The 24141-nt window shown below is 39.8% G+C and overlaps 1 protein-coding gene across 3 annotated transcripts in view; it reads right to left on the reverse strand.

Moving 5' to 3' along the window:
• The window catches only part of LOC131233550 (aminopeptidase M1-like), an 81945-nt gene extending 58176 nt beyond the window's left edge, over positions 1 to 23769 (reverse strand). For all 3 annotated transcript variants that reach the window (XR_009165276.1, XM_058230306.1, XM_058230305.1), the window contains exons 1-8: positions 23435 to 23769; positions 23179 to 23327; positions 19637 to 19739; positions 18296 to 18482; positions 18122 to 18215; positions 17722 to 17875; positions 16862 to 16966; positions 16656 to 16772 (exon numbers count right to left, since the gene is read on the reverse strand). Coding sequence is in view for 2 of the 3 variants with exons in the window: in XM_058230306.1 (XP_058086289.1) it covers positions 16656 to 16772; positions 16862 to 16966; positions 17722 to 17875; positions 18122 to 18215; positions 18296 to 18482; positions 19637 to 19739; positions 23179 to 23327; positions 23435 to 23740 (1215 nt within the window). In the remaining variant the exon portion in view is untranslated. The remainder of the gene's footprint in view (positions 1 to 16655; positions 16773 to 16861; positions 16967 to 17721; positions 17876 to 18121; positions 18216 to 18295; positions 18483 to 19636; positions 19740 to 23178; positions 23328 to 23434) is intronic.
• Between the last annotated feature and the right edge of the window lie 372 nt (positions 23770 to 24141).

Raw genomic sequence — 24141 nt, forward strand, 5'->3', positions numbered from 1 at the left:
ACAGAAGCTTCGACCAGATGATGGTGCTCTCCTTACTAATCCCGAGATGTATTGACAACTTGTAGGCTGGCTTATTTACCTGACTATTACTCGCCCAGATCTCTCATTTGCGGTGGGGGTTGTTAGCCAATTCATGCAAGCTCCCCGTACTTCCCATCTCATGGTCGTCTACCGCATACTTCGGTATTTAAAATCAACCCCGGGTCTTGGCCTCCGCTTTCAGTTGCATGGTCATCTTCATCTTTCTGGCTATTCCGATGTTGATTGTGCAAGTAGTACTTTTGATCGCCACTCTACATCCGGCTTCTGTACCTTCCTAGGTGGCAATCTTATAACCTGGAAGAGCAAAAAGCAGCCAGTTGTTGCCCGATCCTCCGCTGAAGCAGAATATCGTGCTATGGCTCATGCGACGTGTGAACTCGTGTGGCTTCGCAACCTTCTTGAAGAACTTGACTATCCTCCTTCGGATCCTGTTCCTCTTCACTGTGACAACCAAGCGGCCATCCATATTGCTCGTAACATAGTTTTCCACGAGCGAACCAAGCATATTGAGGTCAACTGTCACTTTATTCAGGAGAAAGTCGCTTCTAAGGAAATCGCCACTCCTTTTATTCGATCTAGGGATCAACTTGTTGATGTTCTTACAAAGTCTTTGAGTCAAGATGCTCTTCATCGTGTTTGTGACAAGTTGGGCATGATCAACATCTATGCTCCAACTTGAGGGAGAGTATAAGGAATGCTAGTGTATTGTGTATGTGTTTAGTGGCCCCTAGTGTAAGTGCATGTGCACACTTTCCTCCTCCTGCAGTGTACTATACGCTTTATTATAATAAAATATTATGTATTAGGGCAAGTCAGCCCAACACACATCATCTCTCCCAAACTCTCCTTCTTCTTCTCTCTCTTAATATTCTCATTTCTTCACATTATCATCATCAAATCATTCTCTACTATCATTGCATTATTTACTAAATCCAGTGCACTATTTCTTCTCATCCTTCTCTGGTCTTTAGTTGTGGACCTATTCTCTTGTAGATTTGGTTGTAGTTGTTATTAATATTCAAACTACTATTATCTCTATATTTCTTCCCCGATAATTACTTTGTGACAAAATTACCCTACACTCTCTATGTAGAGTTGCTGATAGACTCATCAACATCATCATCATCTAAGCCTTATCCCAACTAATTGGGATCAGCTACATGAATCCTTTTCCACCCTTTTGTTCTATCAATTACCTTAACTTCAATTTGACTATCGGTCATCAAATCTTTTCTTGCTACCTTCACGGCTCCACCCATGTCCTTTTGGGCCTTCCCCTTGCTCTTTTAGAGACTTCAACTAGCATGTATACACTGCTTCTAATTGGCACAATTCTTGGTCTCCGTTGCACATGACCAAACCATCTAAGTCTAAATACCCTTGATTGCATTTATTTCTAATTCTATCCTTCTCTTGCCACTCATTCCTCTCAACATCATTAGTTCAACTACAGTCATCCCATGGACATGTTGTTCAATAACTGTCCAACATTCTATCCCATGAAGCATGGCTGGTCTTGTAGCCATCCTATAAAATTTCCCTTTCAATTTGAGTGGTACATGACAATCACATAAAACTCCAAAGGCACATCTCCATTTCTTCCGCCTCGCTTGAATTCTATGGGCAACATCCTTCTCAATCTCTCCACTCTAATAGGTTACTGACCCAAGATATTGCAAGAGGTCATTTTGGAAAACTTCTTCATCACCAATCTTTACTAATTCCTTGTTCCCACTCCTATTGTTACCAATCTTGCACTCCATATACTCTGTTTTAGTCCAACTAATCTTAAATCATTAGATTCTAAACACCACTACATAAATCTAACAATGTTTACGCCCTCCCTCATCTTGTCAATCAAAATTATGTCATCTACAAACAACATACATCATGGGGTCTCTTCTTATAGTAATTAGGCACTCACTTGTCTCTCCACTAGTGGTGCTCACATTTGTTATTGCTCCCTCATACATTTGTTTATTCATGTTAATATATCCTCTTGAAACTCCTATCTCCCAACACTGACCAGATTAACTCTCTAGTAGGGACCAAGGTATCCCGCATCGGTATCAGTTGGCGTAACGATGCCCTCCGAAACCGATACGGATACGGGGGTGTAACGACGATATGGGGGCGTAACAGCCCGTAACGGTGCAATTTTTAATTTTTAATTTTTGTCAAAAAAATATGGATTAAATCCGGAATATTCTAAGCATTCCAAATATGCATTCATTTATAAATTGGAACATGTTTATGGTGGTGTAACGGTCCACTCTTTGGTGAGAAGTTGTATCAGACTGTCTGATTAATTTTTGAACCAGGTAACCTGAATTTGACTACAAAATTCATATATTTAATTTTCTAAATATCTAATTTATATACTTAACAATTTGATATCATTTCTCCCAATAGTTCTTTTAAAAAACATGAAATTAAATTCAAGTAGATGGCGTTGCCAATTTGGGGCTGACTTGGAGGACCAATCTATGCCCCAAATTAGCCTCAAATTCATGCAATTTATTGCCATTATCCCACTTATGAATTGGTGGACATTTATTGGATAGTGAATCATGAAAAAAATAAAAAGGCCCTATTTTTAAAAATAAAAGTCCACAAATTAACAATTAAAACTATTCAAACAATTTGATTTTGGCATTGTGAGTTAGCAATTGCAGTCCATAATTTAATTGGTAAATTTTAAGTTAATATATGTCTCATGTACAATTTTTTAAGGGCCCGAATTAGGCGGGACTCGGATTGTGAAGTGTAGCACACGTGTCAAAGTTTTTGGGGCCCCACCCGTGATGAATGTGTTATATCCACACTGTCCATCCATTTTGCCAAATAATTTTAGGGCATGAGCCCAAAAATGAGGCATATCCAAAGCTCAGGTGGACTGCACTATAAGAAACAACAATAATTAAAAGTTCACCATTAAAAATTTATTGGGGGCTACAAAAGTTTTAGATCAAGCTGACATGTGTTATATCTAAACCGTCCATTCATTTGACGAGCTCATCTTAAGGCTTGAACTGATTGGATGGAAAATAAACGTTACGGTGGGCCCTACGAATTGTTTAATGGTGAAAATCATTATCTCCGCCGCTATTTTTGATATGGTCCAGACGATCTTTGGATATAATTCATTTTTTTGGTGGTGCTCTAAAATGATCTCTGAAAATAGATGAACGGTGTAGATATAATAAATACAGCACTGTGGAGCCCACGTAACTTTGATCTCCTTTGAACCGTTCGTACAACTCGGAGCTCGAGGACTGTCAGCGCTCATCTTAGCATGACATGTACCTCCAGCTGGTGCGCGATACACCTCCGGAAAAAAAAAAAAAAAAAAAAGGGACAGAGGGAAACCGAAAAGAAAAGAGGGAAAGAAGAGAAAAGAAAAAAGAGGGAAAGAAGAGAGAGAGAGAGAGAGAGAGAGAGAGAGAGAGAGAGAGAGGAAGAAGAAGAAGAAGCAGCAGCAGGAGAACACCGCGGCCGCAGCCGCAGCAGAGCCGCAAGCCACAGACACAGCTTCCTAAGAAGAAGAAGAAGAAGAAGAAAAGAAAGAAAGAAAAAAAAAAGGTTAAGTATTTTTTTTCTTTTTTTTTTCCTATTTTTTAAGGCCCGTAACAGCCGTTATGGGTCACTAACGGCCGTTACGATAGCAAAATCGGGGCATCGCCCATTACGCCCCCGTATCGTGTAACGAACCCCACCGTTACCGTTACGTATCGACCGTTATGGCCGGATACGTAACCGATATGGGACACCCTGGTAGGGACCCTATCATAAGCATTTTATAAGTCAATAAAGACCATGTGGAGATCATTCCTCTCCCTATAATCTCCATCAATGGTCTAAGTAGGAAAATAGCTTCAATTAGATTTTCCAATACATTCATCTCATGCCTTGGTCTTTGCTCAATCATTCTTTCCCAAAGTTACATAGTATGGCTCATGAGTTTAATCCCACGATAGTTACTCCAACTCAACATGTCTCCTTTATTCTTATAAATAGGTACAACAGTACTTTTCTCTATCTAGTATTTTCTTTGTCAACAAAAATAACCAAGTATCTCCCATACACCTCCAAACCTCTATTGTTATACCATCTGTTCCAAAAACCTTTCCTACTCTTAAGTCTTAAAGCATCTCTCTCTCTCTCTCTCTCTCTCTCTCTCTCTCTCTCTCTCTCTCTCTCTCTCTCATTTTTGAAAGTTTGAAGACATCTTACTCACCTTCTCTTGTCCCCAATCTATGATAAATATCATCATAAGCCCTAAGTTTAACCTCACCACTTTCTTGCAATCATTTTGGCATTTCTATATTGTTTAAATGGAAAAAGCCAATGTCATATCGCTTTTCGCATTTCCAAGATAATTTTATGCATGCATTGGTCTACTCATATGGACTTACATTCCCCCAAAATGAAAAACTTGAATTTTTTTTTTCATAACCAAGTCAACTTGATTATTGGGTAGAAAAAGGGGCATGGTTTTGGTAAACGTGTGTCTGTTGTGCATGGAGCAAGAAGAAACAGTGGATCATTTGCTCATTCATTGTCCTTTTATAAATCTCATATGGTCTGAATTTCTCTCCCGGTTCGGTATAGATTGGTGCTTCTCAGTTTCAGTGGATCTTCTGTTAAAAGCTAGGCATGGGATCAGACTGGAAAAGCAGAAAAAGTGGATATGGAGAATAGCTATAATCGCTATTTGGTGGTGTGTTTGGGTAGAAAGGAATGAAAGATGTTTTCAGGATAGGGCGCACTCAGCCGAGAGTATAGCTAGTAAGGCCAAGCGTATGATTATTGAATGGGCCACAGTAGTAGACAGTCTTAAGGTTTGTAATTTTGTTTCTTAGAGCTTAGATGGGCTTGCTTTCTCAGCTTCCCCTCTCCTCCTTTTTGTCTTTTGCTGTTTCTTAATACAGATCAGTGATCTTTCAAAAAAAAAAAAAACTTGATTATTGATCCGAGGAGAAAAGAAAGAAGAGGAGAAGAAAGAGAGAGAGAGAGAGAGAGAGAGAGAGAGAGAGCAAAAGAAGAGATTACTCTAATGAGACTAACCTCATATTATTAATAATAACAAAGGAGTATAGTACTTCACATGAAAAATAAACACACACACGTCTTTCTACAGGAATACAGGATGCACTGCAAGGGGCAGGTCCTTGAGTGCATTCCTTAGAATCCCATCATAAAACTCCAAAATACTCCCTGCTCACTTTTAATAGGAAAACCTAACGATATTAAAGCCCGAGATATAATAGGGAACTATTCCGTCTAGCAAAGAGATGCAGATTTGGAGAGACGATAGGAAATTTTTCCTATTCAATCCAGTGTTCTGTCATACATAGTTGACTAATTGTGTATCGCCGAAAAAGGCATACTTGGTACTCCGGTCGCATATGACACTTTATGCATAGGAACTTAGAAATTGTACACTTAATACACAGTCATACATTAACTCACATTGAACCGACTAAATTGTGGGATAGTATCGCAAAGCTACAAGCCCAAAACCAGATTGTTACAACAATCCAAACCTCTGATTTGCAGAGACTTGTTTGCTGAAACAAGACTTGGATATTTTCATTTTTAACCATCCAATAAATGTCAACTGTTTGGATAGTCTGCTAATCAAAGAAGGCTAATTTTTGGTTCAGTGATACGGTTAGATAGGGGCCCACAATTTGGACGATTTAATTTGAAAAGTTCACATCCCGACCATGCAATTTATACGTATTTTTTCAAGTGCTGTGTATCATCCATCACACTCTACCAAAGTGTGAATGAGAGCTTTTCTACTAGACTGGTGTTAATAAAAGAGAGCTGGTCTCGTGGACTAAGTGTATGGAAATGTTTCCATGCACCTGGCTGCACTTTGGACTCGTTAGCATCCACATCACCTATCTCGACCGTCCGTTAGGTCCCACCTGCACTTGGATGATTTAAACCATCCAATCAGTGGCTAGAAAATTGGATGGAAAGATCCTTCACAAGAGATAGGTTGACTCCAAAGTCCAAACTATTCGAATGATGTAATTTTTGCATAGTAGTCAAAGAAGAGTTGACTGGACATAATGGACTGTCCAGATAGATCATATGTTATATTTGTTGAGAAATAAACATAATTTTTGTAAATTTGCAATAGTGTGGAAAACTGACGTTGTAAAGGTAGAAGTTTCAAGAGAGTCGCCTAGAAGGTTAATAGTTTTAAATTCATATGGAAAATGGCATGGGTAGTTGGGGTAGGTGGAATCTCATTAAATGAAAAGACAAGTGTAGAAAGGACCCCAAGGGCCTATATATACATGTAGGGGGCTTCATTGTAATGCAACAAGTAAGAAATATTTAATACAAGTGAGGTTTTCTCCATTTCCATTCTTCAAGTCCCTCTTCCTCTTGTCCCATTTCCAGCTTGTGTAAAAATCTAAGAGGCCTCTTCACATACAAAATGGTGTTATCAGAGCTAAAGGTCCATAAATGGAGAATGGGATGATGCCGTTTCAAGTTCCTTGGCTCACCAAAGACAACTACGAGAATTGGTGTATCCAAATGAAGGTGTTGCTTGGCTCTCAAGATGTACGGGAGATCGTTGAGAAGGGGTACGTCGAGCCACAAGATGAAGCCGCGTTGCCCCAGAATCAAAGAGAGACTCTACAAGATGCAAGGAAGAGAGACAAGAAGGCTCTCTTTCTCATCTATCAAGGAATGAATGAGGTCGTTTTTTTAGAAGATCGCATGCGCCACCACCTCAAAGTAAGCATGGAACATCTTACAAAACTCATTTAAAGGAATCGATAAACTGAAGAAGGTGCATCTCCAAACTCTTAGAGGTGAGTTTGAAGCTTTGCATATGAAGGAGTTAGAATTAGTCTCAGATTATTTTTCAAGAGTATTGGCTATTGCAAATCAATTATGAAGAAATGGTGAAACTTTAGTGAAATTTGCGTGGTGGAGAAAATCGTATGGTCTTCAGATCCAAAGTTTGACTATGTTGTTGTAGCCATTGAATAATCAAAAGATTTGGATTCCATGACCGTTGATCAACTCATGGGATCTTTACAAGCTCATGAAGAAAGAATTAATAAGATGAAGCAAAAGCCATTTGAGAAATTACTTCAAACAAAGCTCACATTGAAGGATGACCAAGAAGATTCTAAAGGTCAAAGAGGTTGAGGACGAGACCGTGGTCGAGGAAGTGAAGAGGAGGATGCATCTACAACTTCAAAGAAAGAAGTCAAAATTCTCATCCCACATGAGGATTCGGAAGAGGAAATTTCAAAAGGCCATGGTATGAAAGATCTCAAGACATATCGCAAGTTCAATGTTTTGGTTGTAAAAAGTATGGCCGCTATGATTGGGAATGGAGAAGTCTTACTAACCATGTTAAAGAGAAAGCTAATTATGTTGAAAGGAATGAAAATGAAGAGTCAACCGTATTGTTGGCTTCTAAAGGTGATGAAAGTGGAAAGAAAAACAAGGGGCATCTTGATACCAGGGCAAGCAACCACATAAGCAAGATAAGGAGCATGCTCGTCGAGATAGATGAATCGGCAAGAAGCCACGTCACATTTGGAGACTCGTATAAAATTCCAGTAGAAGGGATAGGTAAAATCCTAATCTGTTTGAGAAATGGAAATCGTCAATTTATTTCTAATGTTTATTATATGCCCGATATGAAAAACAATATATTGAGCTTGGGGCAACTCATAGAGAAAGGCTATGATATTCATATGAAAAGGTATTTTAATAAAAGACCGAAGAAGTAATTTGATTGCTAATGTGGCAATGTCAAAAAATAAGATGTTCTTGTTGAATATTCAAAGTGATGTCGCAAGATGTTTGTATAATTGTTTGAAAGATCCGTCATGGCTTTGGCACTTGAGATTTGGGCATCTAATTTTGGATGGAAAAAATTATTATCCAAGCAAAAGTTGGTGAAGGTATTGTCATTGGTTGATCATCCGGATCAACTTTGTGAAGGTTGCTTACTTGGCAAACATTTTAGAAGAAGCTTTCAAAAAGAAGCATCAAGAAGAACCACAAAGCCACTACAACTCATTCATACGGACGTGTGTGGGCGCCTATCACTCCTTCACTTGAAAAGAACGACTATTTTCTCATTTTTGTTAATGATTTCAGTGGAAAAAATTGGGTTTATTTCCTAAAAGAAAAGTCTTAAGTTTTTTGTGCTTTCAAGAAATTCAAGGCTTTTATTAAAAAGGAAAGTGGATTACATATTTAAGCCATGAGATCCGATAGAGGTGAATTCATATCAAAAATAAAAAAATTGAAGCATATTGTGAATAGCATGGGATTCGCTATCATTTAACAGTCTTATACACGCCTCAACAAAAATGGGGTGGTCGAAAGAAAGAATAGGACAATTATTAACATTGCCCGAAGCGTGTTAAAGAGCGAAAAGATGCCTAAAGAATTTTGGGCAGTAGTAGACTGTGTGGTTTATTTGATGAATTGTTCCCCCACAAGAAGTGTTGTGGAACAAAACACCACAGGAAGTATGGAGTGGAAGGTGTTTCACATTTGCAGATTTTTAGAAGCATCACTTATGCACATGTGCCTAATCAAAAGAGATCCAAGCTAGATGACAAGAGTGCAAACTACACCTTCCTTGGCTATGATGTTTGCTCGAAAGGCTACAAATTGTATAACCTAACTAATGAAAAAATGATTGCAAGTAGAGATGTTGAGTTTGATGAAGAAAGCATGTGGGATTGGACTACAAAAGAAGAAGATTGTGACATGTTTCCTCTATAAGAAGAAGATGATCAAGTAACACGAATGCCTGCTACTCCGGCTTCATCTCCAACTTCATCTGCTCGTGGTGAGCTATCATCGTCATCTTCATCTGAAAGAAGTTCAAGTGAAAGGCCAAAACGCATGAGGAGCCTACGGGAGATTTATGAGGCAACGGAAAATCAAAATAATTTTACATTATTTTATCTCTTTGCTTATTGTGAACCAGTAAGCTTTGAAGATGCCATACAAGATAAAAGGTGGAAAGAAGCCATGGATGAAGAAATCAACGCGATTGAGAGAAAAAACACATGGGAGTTAGCCACTCTACCAAAAGGGCAACAAGCAATTGGAGTCAAGTGGATATACAAGGCAAAGAAGAATGTGAAAGGAGAAGATGAAAGATACAAAGCAATATTGGTAGTAAAAGGGTATAATAAACGACTTGGAATTGACTATAATGAGGTACTCGCTCCTGTTGCTAGCCTAGAAACTGTAAGATTGATCATTTCTTTACCTGCACAGAATAAATGGAAAATATTTTAAATTGATGTGAAATCCGCCTTTTTGAATAGCTATCTTGAAGAAGATGTTTATGTGGAGCAACCATTGGGCTATGTTAGGAAAGGGCATGAAAATAAAGTTTTAAAATTGAAAAAGGCCTTAAATGGCTTGAAGCAAGCACCAAGGGCATGGAATAGTATAATTGATCAATAATTTTCAAGAAAATAATTTTATCAAATGCCTATATGAACATGCCCTTTATACTAAGGTGAATGAAAATGGAGATATGTTGCTTGTTTGCTTATATGTGGATGACTTGATTTTCACATGAGATAATCCAAGTATGTTTAAGGAGTTCAAGGAATCGATGGTGATGGGGGCATCACGCACGCACGCACGCCGCCACTTCTACGCACGTACGCATGAAGGAGGGCCCCTACCGTCAATCTGGATCGATGACGACGTCCAGGGAGGGCCCCCTAGCTAGAAGACGGAGTTTTGGTTCCTTGGAGTGGGCCCGATTATCAAGTAAAGCCCATCATGGGATTTCATGATCGGGGCCCACTAGTCGGATTAAGTTCATATTAGGTTTTAATTATTTATGTTATTTAGAATATCATGAACGCTTTAGATTTCTTTAGTTAGTTTTTATTTTGATTTACTTCATCGCCAAGTAATAGGTTGCACCCCTTGTAGTTCTTTTGATTCATTGAAGTTTAATAAAAATTCCTGCAAGTTTTTTTTCTACGCTCTGAATTTCTGAGTTGTAGAAAATTTTAAGTGGATGCGAAGCCCTCCCTTTTCGAAGGGCTAACTACTGTAGTGTGAAGCCACATCTATCCCCATCCGCCCCTACCCTCTTCCATCCATATATCTCACCTTCTATAGCCATCCTTGCCTCGAATCCATCAGTTTTGCAGCGGATCTTCTCCCTACAGCCAGTTTTCAAAATCTGACCCTGTAGGAAGGCTGAAACTTCGACGGAGCACCGTGCACAGCCCGTAGCTCGGATCTCTCTGAAACTTTGGGGGTTTGGAGCCCACCCCTGGCCGACCAAGGCTAAGGAATCAGTTTCCGGGTGTGGGACCCGCTTGCACGTGTGGCCAGGCTAGTGCGCACGTGCGCCAGGCCCTGGCCCGCTGTCTGCTCGTGGGATTTGTCTCCCGGTTCAGGTTTTCTCTTATTTTTTCATTTTCATACCTATTTTCATAAACGCTAACCCTAAATTGCATTACCCTTAATTTATTTACCCTTTTTTTCACCCTAGGGTTTCTTGAGTTGAAATTAGTAAATCCCTTGGATTAGGGACTGATTACTGTGCATGTGTGGATGATCATTTCTTATCTTTGAGTATCATTTGGTTCATAATTTTTATTTCCGGCCCTAACATGTGTAGGCCTGGACCCGCATAGATTCCCCTTAATTGAATGTTTGGACTTTCATGTGAGATATGGAATTTGTGTAATTGTTTCTGAACTAATGTGATCTTAAGCCTAAAATCTCGCACATCATATTTGAATTTCATGTCCTGCATCAAATTTGGTATCAGAGCTTAGGGTTCTTATAGGGGAATACATTACATGTTAGGATTAGTTTGTTTGAGTCCTTCATGCATCCAGTTCATCACATATAGCTGTTAGAAGACCAGAGTCCCTGATATTAGTTGCTGAAATTTCTGTTAGCAGGAAGTTAGCAATTCACATTGATGTAACTTTCTGTTATTCCCTTATTTTGACAACTATGTTGCTGGATTTTAGTAGCACTGCGTAGTTTCCCTCATATAGAGTCTTATAGGATCATTTAGTCCTATTTAGTTGCATATAATCATCATATAAAGTCCTTAGGAGGAGTTAGCAAGTGTATGCCCACACGTACGGGTCATGGTTTTGGCTTGCACCCTACACTAAACATGGAGCAACTGCTAGAGTCATTAAACAAATTGTTCCAGCAGCTTGAGTCTTTGGGTAAGCACTGGGAACAACATATAGACCAACGCTTTGATCAATTTGATGTGCGCATTACCCAACTAAAGGCCTCCGCCGGGACAAACCCCACCATTGGGGTGGATGTCCAATCTTAGGCAGGTGGCGAGGAGGATAGACGAATGAATGGAGTTGGCTAAGGAATCAGTTATGGGCGTGCACCCATGCACCCACTCCATGAGGGACATCAAGACCACTATTTTGAGAGGTACAACATGTGCAGCCTTGTGGCTAGAGAAAGTGCACCAGAGGCTAGTATAGAGTTACCCACTGAAGTCATTCCGGTAGTGGATGAGTTTCGTGATATCTATCCTGATGATCTACCAGACGAGTCTCCCCCTAGAAGGGATATAGAGCACACCAGAACATGGGACACCGTAATACCTACAGCCGAGTTTGCGTTTAATAGTTTTGTCGATACATCCACAAGTCTCAGTCCTTATGAAGTCATTACTGGTTATAAACCTGAGAAACCTATTGATCTTGTCCCTATGTCACTGTCCCATAGGCCGTCAGAGCCTGCAGAGTCTTTTGTACATCACATTCATTTATGGCATCAAGAAATCAGGCAGAAGATCACTACTCGTAATGAACATTACAAATTTTCTGCAGACCAGCATAAATGTTTCAAGGAATTCAATGTAAGAGACTCTGTAATGGTCCGCATCAGGCCCGAGCAGTATCCTCCGGGGGCCGTTCGTAAGTTACACGCATGTAGCGCTGGACCCTTCAAAATTATAAAACAAAAGTCTTAATGTGTATGTGGCAAATCTTCCACCCTCCATGGGAATTAGTTCCACATTCAATGTGGATGATCTAGTTGCATTTAAAGGGGTCACTGACGCATTGTCCAGCCTTTTGCCTAACCATCCTAATTCCCCAGACCTTTCCCTTTATCCATGGCCCCCTCTCGACCCATCTTCCCAGCCTCTACGTCCCATACCTACCCATCCCGACCTATTTTCCCAGCCTCTACCTCCCATATCTACCATTCCCGACCCATTTTTCCAGCCTCCACATCCCATTCCTACCCGTCCCAGCCCATTTTCCCAGCCTCTACCTCCCATACCTACTCTTCCCGACCTTTCTTCCCAGCCTCTACCTCCCATACATAGCCTTCACACACCCAGAGAGGAAATAGAGGATATCCTGGACCATCAGATAGTTTCCACGTCGGATGGCGGTTTTCAGAAGTTCCTGGTTAAATGGAAGCCACGCCCAGCCTTAGACAGCACGTGGCTCACGGATGAGGAGCTTTAGAGACTCGATCATAACATCTTAGAGAGGTTCAGGAGTTTTGTTTCGTCAGTGGTGAAATCTTTGTCGCCGGGGAGAGTTGATGGGGGCATCACGCACGCACCCCCCCCCCCCCCCCATACGCACGAAGGAGGGCCCCACCGTTGATCTGGATTGATAACGACGTCCAAGGAGGGCCCCCTAGCTAGAAGACGGAGCTTTGGTTCCTTGGAGTGGGCCCGATAATCAAGTAAAGCCCATCATGGGATCTTATGATCGGGGCCCACTAATCGGATTAAGTTCATATTTTAGGTTTTAATTATTTATGTTATTTAGAATATCATGAACGCTTTAGATTTGTTTAGTTAGTTTTTCTTTTGGTTTACTTCATCGCCAAGTAATAGATTGCACACATGGCGCGCGTTTTGGGGTATAGGGTTTTTCCTATAAATAGGCACCCCTTATAGTTCTTTTGATTCATTGAAGTTTAATAAAAATTCCTGTAAGTTTTTTTCTACTCTCTAAGTTTCCGTGTTATAGAAAAATTTAAGTGGATGTGAAGCCCTCCCTTTTCGAAGGGCTAACTATCGTGGTACGAAGCCACATCTATCCCCATCTGCCCCTACCCTCTTCTATCCATATATCTCACCTTCTACAGCCATCCTCACCTCGAATCCATCAGTTTTGCAGCAGATCTTCTCCCTACAGCCAGTTTCCAGAATCTGGTCCTGCAGAAAAGCTAAAACTTCGGCGGAGCACCGCGCACAGCCCGTAGCTCGAATCGCCCTGAAACTTTGGGGGTTTGGAGCCCACCCCTGGCCGACCAGGGCCAAGGAATCGGTTTCCGGGTGTGGGACCCGCTCACACGTGCAGCCAAGCTAGTGCGCACGTGCGCTAACCCTTGGCCCGCTGTCCGCCCGCGGGATTTGTCTCCCAATTCAGGTTCTCTTATTTTTCCATTTTCATACCTATTTTCATAAACTCTAACCCTAGATTGCATTACCTTTAATTTATTTGCCCTTTTTTTCACCCTAGGATTCCTTGAGTTGAAATTAGTGAATCCCTTGGATTAGGGACGTTTTACTATGCATGTGTGGATGATTATTTCTTATCTTTGAGTATCGTTTGGTTCATAATTTTTATTGATCCAGCCCGACCATGTGTAGGCCTGGACCTGCATAGATTCCCCTTAATTGAATGTTTGGACTTTCATGTGGGATATGGAATTTGTGTAATTGTTTCTGAACTAAAGTGATCTTAAGCCTAAAATCTCGCACATCATATTTGAATTTCATGTCTTGCATCAGATGGTTTGAGAATTTGAAATGATGGACACCGGCCTCCTATCATACTTTCTTGGCCTAGAAGTGAAGCAAATGGATGATGGAATCTTTATCTCTCAAGAGGACTATGCAAGAGAAGTTCTCAAGAAATTCAATATGTACAATTTCAAGCCGGCAAGCACACCCATGGAATATGGTCTCAAGTTGACAAAGTATGATGACAAAGAAAAAGTGGATTCTACATTTTTCGAGAGTTTAGTCGGAAGTCTTCGATACTTGACATGCACAAGGCCGGACATTCTCCACGGAGTTGGGCTAGTGAGCTTGTACATGGAAGAACCAAATTCTCTCACATTAAGGCAGTTAAGAGGATTCTTCGGTACATAAACGGTACAAGGAGTTATAGTTTGCTTTATTCATCATCTCAAGACTTTCAACTTATAGGCTATTCAGACAGTGATTAGAGATGAGACTTGGATGATAGAAAAAACATCTCTGATTTTGTATTTTACATTGAAGAAACTGCTTTTACATGGGAATCAAAGAAGCAACCGATTGTTACTCTTTCAACATGTGAAGCCGAATATGTAGCCGCGTCATCGGGGATATGTAATGTGATTTAGCTAAGGAATCTTCTCAAAGAGATTAAGATGCATTACGAGAAGCCTACAAAGATCTACGTCGACAATAAGGAATCCATTGTCTTAGCAAAGAATCCTGTATTTCATGGGAGAAGCAGGCATATCGACACTCGCTTCCACTTCATTCTAGAGCAAGTGAGGAACAAGGAGATCGAGCTCATTTTCGTCAAGTCACAAGATCAAGTTGCTGACATTTTCACAAAACCCCTCAAAGCCAACATCTTCAATAAGTTAATAAATATGATTGAAATGGTTGATGGAAAAAAATTATGTTTAAGGAGTGTTGTTGAAAAATAAACATAATTTTTGTAAAGTTGTAAAAGTGTGGAAAACTAACATTGTAAGGATAGAAGTTTCAAGAGAGTCACCAAGAAAGTTCATACTTTTAAATTCGTATGGGAAATGGCATGGGTATTTGGGGTAGGTGGAATCTCATTAAATGAAAAAAAAAAAAAAAGTAGAAAGGACCCCAATGACCTATATACACATGTGGAGGGCTTCATTATAATGCAATAAGTAAGAAATATTCAATACAAGTGAGTTTTTTATCATTTCCATTCTTCGAGTCCCTCTTCCTCGTCCCATTTCTAGCTTGTGTAAAAATCTAAGAGTGTCAAAGGCCTCTTCACATACAACAATTGTTCATGCCTACAAGTCCATATGCAACTAGGTGCATGGGAAGGGATCCATGCACATAAGCCACTAGATAATCTCTTGATCCATTATTAGTAAATACTAATTATATCCAATCATAGGATGTTAACCAGGAAATTAGCTAATCCCACTAATCAAGGGATTTTGGCTCCACATTTCAGAATTTAAAATCTCGAATATCCAAAAAAAAAACTAATATAGACATTAATATATTATTAGTAACCACTAATTGTGCATTATTAATATAGAATCAAGATTGGGTTTAGTTTGGGTCTCATTGCCCGAGCCCAACCTGGTCTCGGCCCAGCCCAACCAAAATTTCAGGTTGGGCTAGTTGGGTTCAGGTTAAGCCCGACCCAAGTTGCACACCTATACCACACACGCCCAAAAGAAGGGGGGGAAAGGAAAAGAAAAGGGGAAAAACGAAGGTAGGTTCCACTTTCTTTCCACCACATCCAAGTCCACCAACACTCCTCTCTTCGGTTCAGATTATTTGTGCCATAAACTGATGTTAATGCTCAACATGAATTTGAACCATATTGACTTTACTTTCACATGTCTAATATTTTTTGAGGTTTGCAAGCTTTGTAGTGCAAAGAATTGTGTGTGAAACACGTACTGCAAGTCTACAATAAACCATCATGATATCAGATTACGAATATATGAGAGAGCCTGTGGTCGAGATACACTGTCATGAAATTTGTACTACAAGCCTACAAACCTTCTCCAGCATTCCAACATTAAACTACTCCTATCTCAAACTTGAAACATAAGTCACTTTGAAACTCAACAAATGCACACGCGCGCGCACATATATTCCTTATATATTTACACAAGACATTGAGTTTGACAAAAAGGGAGCGTAAGTGGACCCAAATCATGTAAACTGCCAAAGAGAATGAAATGCATGATATGGTAGTCTGTGCCAATTTTTGGTGGAAATGCAGCAAATAAAGCAAAGAAAAGGAGAAGTGCCATTAGTAACTGCCAATCTACGCTTCCATTAGTGTTCGTGATGCACAAATTTTGCTACGTAGGCTCAAAATGTTTTTTTTCCCACCTTCCTCAGAGAAAAGGCTCAAAATGTGGTAAAAAATTGAAGTCGCAGTCCATGATACAGCTGATCCATATGGATCGTCAGTCATACTAGCAAATAAATTAGTCACATGGGCTGATATTTGTTGAATCTTAAGGGGGAAAATTCACATCTAGCTATCATACCATTTTTCTAAAGAACTGATGCATGTCGACATATATCTTGCATCATGACCTATTCTTCATTAGTAAGCTCAATGATTTCCATTAGCTAGTTAGTATGAGTAGTGAAAGTTGCATACTGTTAAGGGTATGTAGTCCTGCATTTACAAATAGCTCTCTGCCCAATTATGTACAACAACACAAGCAAAATTAAGTTTCTAGAACAAGCATGATCATACAAAAATCCAGAACCTATACCAAAGTATCTTATTCAAAAGAAAATGAGAGGTTATGGTTCCTTAAGAACACAACATCAAATAAATGAAATAATGACCGTGTTTAATGCTTCTTAACTCAATAGCGTGTGATTCTGCAAGCCCGTCAAGCCTAAGGCCCTGAGTAGTTTGGTCAAGAAATTGCGTCCAAATTTTCCATTCAGGAAACAAGCAATCAGTTGCTAAATAGCTCACCTGCAACACAGCAATTCACTTAATCATTCGCGAGATTATGCTGTCAACCCAGCACTAATGTCAAAGATGAAGGAACCCATGAGCAATACCCATGTTGCAAACCCCTCATTAAGCCACAAATGTGTCCACCATTCCATTGTTACAAGATTTCCAAACCATTGATGTGCAAGTTCATGTGCTACAACAATTGCAACCTGTAGAGAAAGATAGCCATGATGAAACAGTTTATGTAAACTTCGAGTCAATCTACCAGTGCAAATCAAATTGTGGCAGTGTTTTAAATAGTGAATAGCATGTAGTGTAGCGTTCATCCCAGTGACGTGTGACACATAAGCTACACGCCACTTTTAGATATGCTATCAAGGTTGCCCTTGGTTGAACCAAATATCATGAAGTTTCATTGCACCAAACTAGATTGATTATTAATGCAATTTAATGAAACGTGATATTTGATGCAACCAAACACAGCATTAAATAATAGGAAAAATAGGCCAAAGATTAAGCATAAAGATAAAGGAATAACTTGTAGTGTAACTTGCAATATATATATAGTGCAAGCTACATAGCATGTAACATAGGCTACATAGTGTGTAGCATGTGCAAATTAACATGTAGCATAAGCTACATGTGACTTAAAACTACTTTCATGAGCTACGTAGCATGAAGGCTAAGCTACACACTGCATAGCGTAAACTTTTTAAAACACTGCTTTGTGGCTATCGAATGCTCAAGGAGATATCATCTGTCCCAAAGAAGTCAAGCAAAAAAGATCAATCAACATAGTCAAGCAGCATGGAGTCCAAAGAACAACAGAAAGTTTTATAGAAATTAGTAAATACTGCAAGGAAACCAATCTTCAGTTTCATAAAATAATAGCTGAAGGATCAACATAACGTGGTCAGGAACAGAATCCTGAACTATCAAATATCATTAAATATATGCACATTACCCTTTGCTTGTTTGCAGCCGCAGAATGTTGATCATCATAGAGCAGTGCTGTTTCACGATATGTGACCAAACCATAGTTCTCCATAGCCCCAAAAGCAAAATCAGGTATTGCAATCATGTCCAGCTTGGGTAATGAATATGGCATGGAAAAATAACTGATAAAATCCAATAAAATGTTAGATGATGGAAATCAAGTACATCCACCCCAGCACTAGAAAACACTCAAGAAAATTATACTAGAACTCCAAAAAGAGAACAAGACCATTATTAGATTCCGTTGAGTCCAGTTGGTTCCAGAAATCAATCAAGTTTGTAGGGAAATGATTGTAATGATCAATTAACAGTAACTCAATGATCTCAACATATGAAGAAGAATTTAGCATAATAAAGACAAAACCTACTTTTCGTAGAGATCAAGCGTCCTGACAGCAACATCCAAAGCAAATTTCCCTTGATTTGTCTTACCAATCTGACAGTATACACGAACCTTAGTCCCTGAACATGCAAGATAACATTAATCAGGAAAATGGGTTGCCAAATCGTAAGAAACAAAAATGTTCAGTACAAGAGCATACCATTGAGCGTCAAGTCTTCTATGTAATCAAACAAACCGACAACAACAGCCACCAAATAAGTTGACATAATTGGTGACTCCTGGAAAGAAACCATCTTCAGTTGCCCATCAAGCTTTTCTTGAATGACTGGCATATTGGACAACGCTATCAGCTCTGAGGGAACTTCCAATGCTATCTTGAACGTAGCCTGAACACAATATGTTAGCAAAATGAAGGGACAAAAAATAATAATAATAATAATAATAAAAATACTACATTCATTACAGATTTTCATTGATTACATATACACCATAAGACATCCCCATGAACAGATGGGAGTTTTTCAGAAAAGAGGAAACTGCAATCAAGGTATAAAGAGGCAGCAGAGGATTCTAGATTCAAATAGAACTGCCCCTTCAGCTTTTTTACTTTCATTTCCCTTTTGTTAACTTAGGGACTACATTGTAGAAGTCTATATATTTCTTGTTCATTGAATAGGAACCATATTTATAAATAGAGGATATAGTTGTGCACACAGATCTCAAAGATAATATCCATCTCATGAATAGGATAGCAACATGTATACCAGATACTAATCTCTCCCCTCTCCCCCCCCCCCCCCCAAGCATGAGGCGAGATGATTTGAAAAGCTGCATGAGAGGCTGACTGCATGTTTGATGACTTCTGGGATGTAAACCATTGGCACTTTTGGTGACTTCTGAAGGACCTAGTGGCACTTACAATGTCTGGGATTTAAATCTTTGGCTCTTCCGGTGGCAGCAACACTTCCAAAAGGCCATGAGGCAAACAGGGTTGCTTATGACAGTGGGTTTATGTGGCTTACAGGGACGATGAAGCTCACAATATAGTGATTTGGGTACAGAAGACTCCGACAACAGATCAGACGAACAAGGCCTTGCCAGACAGAGAAGGGTTTGGGCGCTGGAACTGGTAGGATTCCAGATATGGGATCTCCTCAATGGTTGCCAACAGAGATAGAAGGGAAGGGAGACTCACCGGCTAAGATTAGCACCAAAGCTTGTCATGGCTCTTACAGCATGTTAAATTAGAGCCTACATCATGGAAAATGTTGTATATTTTGTATTCTTTGAATGAGAATTGTATTTATACATGGGGGATACAACTACACACGCAGCTGTATGCATATCTCAAAGATAATATCTTATCTATAAGATAGTAACGTATCTACAAAATACTATTCATAATCCATAGATAACACTAATATACTCTTAACAACTTTGAAAGTTTGTGACTTAATGTTAAAATTATGAAAACCAGAGAAGGTAAATGGCAAACAGATAAGCATTAATTCATTCAAAGAAATAGCAAGTCAACAATTACCTTAATAGCAGGTTCATCCCAACATGGAAAACATCGGCGTGCATCTGCAGGCTCAAATTGTGTAACTGCCATGTTTTTCTTCTCCCCATTATGCTCATAAGTACTGGAGAAAAAATAAAACAATCCTGAATAATAACAAGATAACTAGTGTTCAAAATATCGGTATCGCATTACGTATCGCACTATTGGGATACGGATACATATCGGTTATCACATGGGATATATTGGTTGTATCGCGTAATGTATCGTTGTTGTTGGAAACATGGGCGAACGTTGGAAATTGGTCGAATTTTTCAATGAAATTTCAGTGATTGTTAAAAAAGACATCAATACATACTTACAAATCAAAAATTACAAAAAACAAGTGCACATAATAGGCTTCTTTGTATGGGGTCCTAATCTATGCACAGTCTAACTGAATTGATGCAAGTATATTCAAAGTTTATTCATATAATTTCTAAATGTAAGAAAAAGTGTGGAAACAAAAGCAATATATTCAAAAGCAAAAGAAGAATCACTAGATTAGGCTACATATATGTTTGATTTTATGTTTGGACACAGATTGTAACTGATTTGCGAGAATTAGGAAAATTTTGTTTTTTTTTTTTTTTTAAATTTTCAACTTGGTCCTCCAAATCTCAAAATTGAAGCTCATAATCCATGATTTTTCATGTAACAATTTGACACTGATTTAACATGATTTACAAAAAATGATCAAAATAAAAAAATGCTCACCAGATCGAACATGCAGGATATATCCCACTACTTGTGCGTTTCGTATGGCACATGTGGGATACAAGACATATCATGAGATGTATCGGCCGATATCGTCGATATTTAAAACACTTTATATAACAATTTCAGCTTAGTATTCTACACGACCACTTCAAAGTGCAGTTTTCAGTATCTCTCCAATGCACGAGGCACCTCTGTGGGAACCATTCTTGATTGAGAGATAATTCTAAATGCCTCCCCTCTAGTTTCTAACAAACCGCGCCAACCCCCCCCCCCCCCCCCAGTGGTCTACTAGAAATGTTTATCTTTGAGAAATTAACCGTTTTACCCCTATCTCAAGGTACTAGTTGTACGCAAATGGGCCTACCTTGGTGAGGGCATATCATCCTACCCATTCAGCATAGTCAATCTACCATGAAAATGTGAAACCCCAAAAATCAAGCTAATCCAACCATCCGATAGTACGTAAATTTGGAGGTTTTTCGGTGGGTGTGGCCCACACGATGATTTGATTACCCTGATTGTTTTATTTTTATTTTTTTGCATTGAATATCTATGGTATAGGGACCCTACTAGACGGGTTGAATCTCCACAATCAAACACCTTGCATGCGATGCTCTATTGAGGTAACTAAGGTGATGGGAGTTGGGTTGAATCCTATAACGAAATATTATAGTTGGTTCTTAGTATAGATTCACCTAGATGAGTGTTCTAGAAGATTTAGACAATGATATGCCTATAGATTTGTGTCTAATCTCTAAAACAAGGTGGATATCAAGTTCATCTTCTTAATGGAGGTTGGAATCCTCATTAGACTGGTAAAGCTCGAGAAGACGACTTGAATATCATAGGTTTAGAGGCATGGGATGAGGGATATGAGTGGGGTGAGCTCTAATGGCACCCATCAAAATGCCCAATGCTCGAAAGCCCTTTATATAGAAAATAGTTTGCAACAACTATAAAACAGACAGAAAAACAGCATCCTCAATCGATCAACCGAGGCCTTTAATCAATCGAACTTCATTGATTTAGGCTAGCGAACTCGCTGGATAGTTTTGGCCATATTCGATCGATCTACCTTTAATCGAGCTTTCCGAAGAGTCTGTTGTTTTGGGCAATTTGGTTTACAGCAACTCAGGACCTCTATAGCCTATTTTAGCATGTTCATATGGAGCTCATAAGGTTAAAGGATGATCAAATGAAAGTTTAAGCGAATGGTCTTCACCATACGTTTGCTCCCTATAGGTGAAGGTTCGATTCCCCTCCTTGGCTTTACCCGATACACGTGGTTTTGGGTGATTGTGTGTATCCGTAGGGATTAGTCTCACTTCGAAAAAAAAGGTGGAGACACCCTGCGTCTTCAACATAATAATAATAATAATAATAATAATAATAATAAATGAAGGTTTAACTATTAAGGTTAGGATCATCTAGAGATTAGGTTGTTTTGGGTATAAGGTTAGGGTTACCAAGCCACCTCATGATTTACATGTTCTTCACTCCTTGATGCTTCAGGTCCTATTGTATCTTCGGTTTTCAGCTTCCAAGGGTTCAACCGACTTACTAACACATGGACCCACGTAATTAACAAATAAGTGTACAAATAAGTGCACTAACATTTTCCAATTGTTTCCTTTCGTAAGTCCCACTTGAATCACGAATGGCGCTAATTTTTAGGCCCCACAACTAAAATGGGGTAATACATCTACTGATTGAGTTGATTTCACTTAAAAATCATGGTGGGGCCCACTAATTCTCGAAGTGGATTTCAAAGGATTTTCATGCAGAGGTTGACTAACATCAACCACATCCAGAGCTAAAATACTCATACGTGGCCCACTATGATGTTTATGTGAAATCCACCCCAATCACTAGGTGCATCACCCCATTTTAGCCGTAGGCCGAAAAATCAACTAAGTCCGTGATTCAACAGCCAGGTCCGTGATTCAGGCGGACCACATGAGTGGAAATAGTATATAGGGCAACGCTCACCCACCAAACTATTTCCCTTCATGTGGCCCACCTGAATCACGAATATTGGACCTGATTTTTATCCTAATGTCTAAATTTCAGCTTGGCATCTAAAGGTTGGAGTGGATTTCATATAATCATCACGGTGGGCCCTGAAAAATGAAGGGTAGGCATCCCTCTCCCAATGGTTTCCCTTCGTATGGCCCACCTGAATCACGGACTGGTCTTATTTTGGGGCCCTATGGCTAAAATGGGGTAATGCACCTAGTGATTGGGGTGGATTTCACTAAAACATCATGGTGGGGCCCACTAATTCTTGAAGTGAAATCACCATGCAAAAGCTGACTCACTTCACCACATGGAATCCATGGTAATCAGTGTTGGATCCACGGCTTCCCTCAGTGATTTCAAAACGGCTGAACTGGCAATATAAGCTGCCAAACACAGATCCTTACTCTTGCTCCGGTGGTAGACTCTCAGGAGTTTCAACACCTGGTCAAGGGTTGAGTATCCATACGTGGTGAAATCCCACAACAGTGTGAGTGTGTGGGTGTGTGCGAAAAAAAAAAAAAGGAAAGCCGCCAAACACAACTTTTTTTGTGATTCACACTGATTACCACCTGATCTATGCTGCCAAATGACACCTTATATAAAAAGACTAAGTGGCTCATCCTACAAGCTATTTATTTTGCTTCCCAAGTGTATCGTGCAAGCCCAATTCCTAAGCTCCCCTGCTGTGCTGGGCAGGTCACGGACTCAGTTCCTTGGCTCATGGGCTGGAATTGGACATTCTCCATCCCATTCCAATTGCAACCATCAGCGGAAAAGAAGATTACCTTCTGTAGAATCCTTTCATCTGGTCATTCAAGGTTCCCGAGAATCCAATCCCCAGAATCCCTTCCCCGATGGGAAGAAATCCATCGAATGCAAGCACCAAGATTTCATCCTCTTCAACCAAGATGACTTCCGAAGGATGATAAACTTCCTGAACAATCAGTAGAAAACACATCAATCTCTTCTCTCCACAGTAAATGAATGAAGGGAAGAACGAAAAAGAAAAAGAAAAGAGAGAGCTTTCTCTTCAGTTCTTGCCTTGTCAGATTGTCGAGTCTTGAAACAGACCGATCCATCGTCGATGGAGAGATCAGCAGCGTTGAGGACGATGAACCTGGTCTCCGCAGTAACGTCGATGTCGATATCGACGGTGCCGGTGAATTTGCAGGCGAAGAGATCAGGTCTGAGCTTGAGGTCGTAACGTTTCGGGGCTATAAATTTCGGCAGCCGAGGCTGGCCTTTGAACTGCTGCAGCTCGGGTTTCTGAGTCTCCGCCATCACTTGCTTCGCTTGCTTTACTTTGCTCCGCTTCCGCTCTTTATAAAATGCTCCACATGAAGTCATGCTTCAGGAGTGCACTCGTCAGAGTGCTTACGTGTAAGGAAGGGCTCATCTCGAGCTGGAAACGGATTGGGTACTTCCCCGCCACCAGCCTGGTGGCTATCGGTGCTCTGTATGCCCCAAAATGATGTATGTGTTTCATCCATTCCGTTCATCCATTTTTACCGATCATTTTAGGGCCAAAAATAAGAGGAATATAAATCTCAGGTGGACCACACCACAGGAAAACATAGTGATTGGATTTCCACCATTAAAATCCTCCTAAGCCCACCGTAGTGTTTATTTGCCATGCAATCTGTTGATTAGATCGTACAAATCCAGATGAAGGGAAAAAACAAAGATCGGCTTGATCAAAAACTTTTATGGCCCCCAAAAGTTTTTAACGGTTGATGTTCATTCAACAT

Source organism: Magnolia sinica, chromosome 18, assembly GCF_029962835.1.
Source record: "Magnolia sinica isolate HGM2019 chromosome 18, MsV1, whole genome shotgun sequence".
Lineage (NCBI taxonomy): Eukaryota > Viridiplantae > Streptophyta > Magnoliopsida > Magnoliales > Magnoliaceae > Magnolia > Magnolia sinica.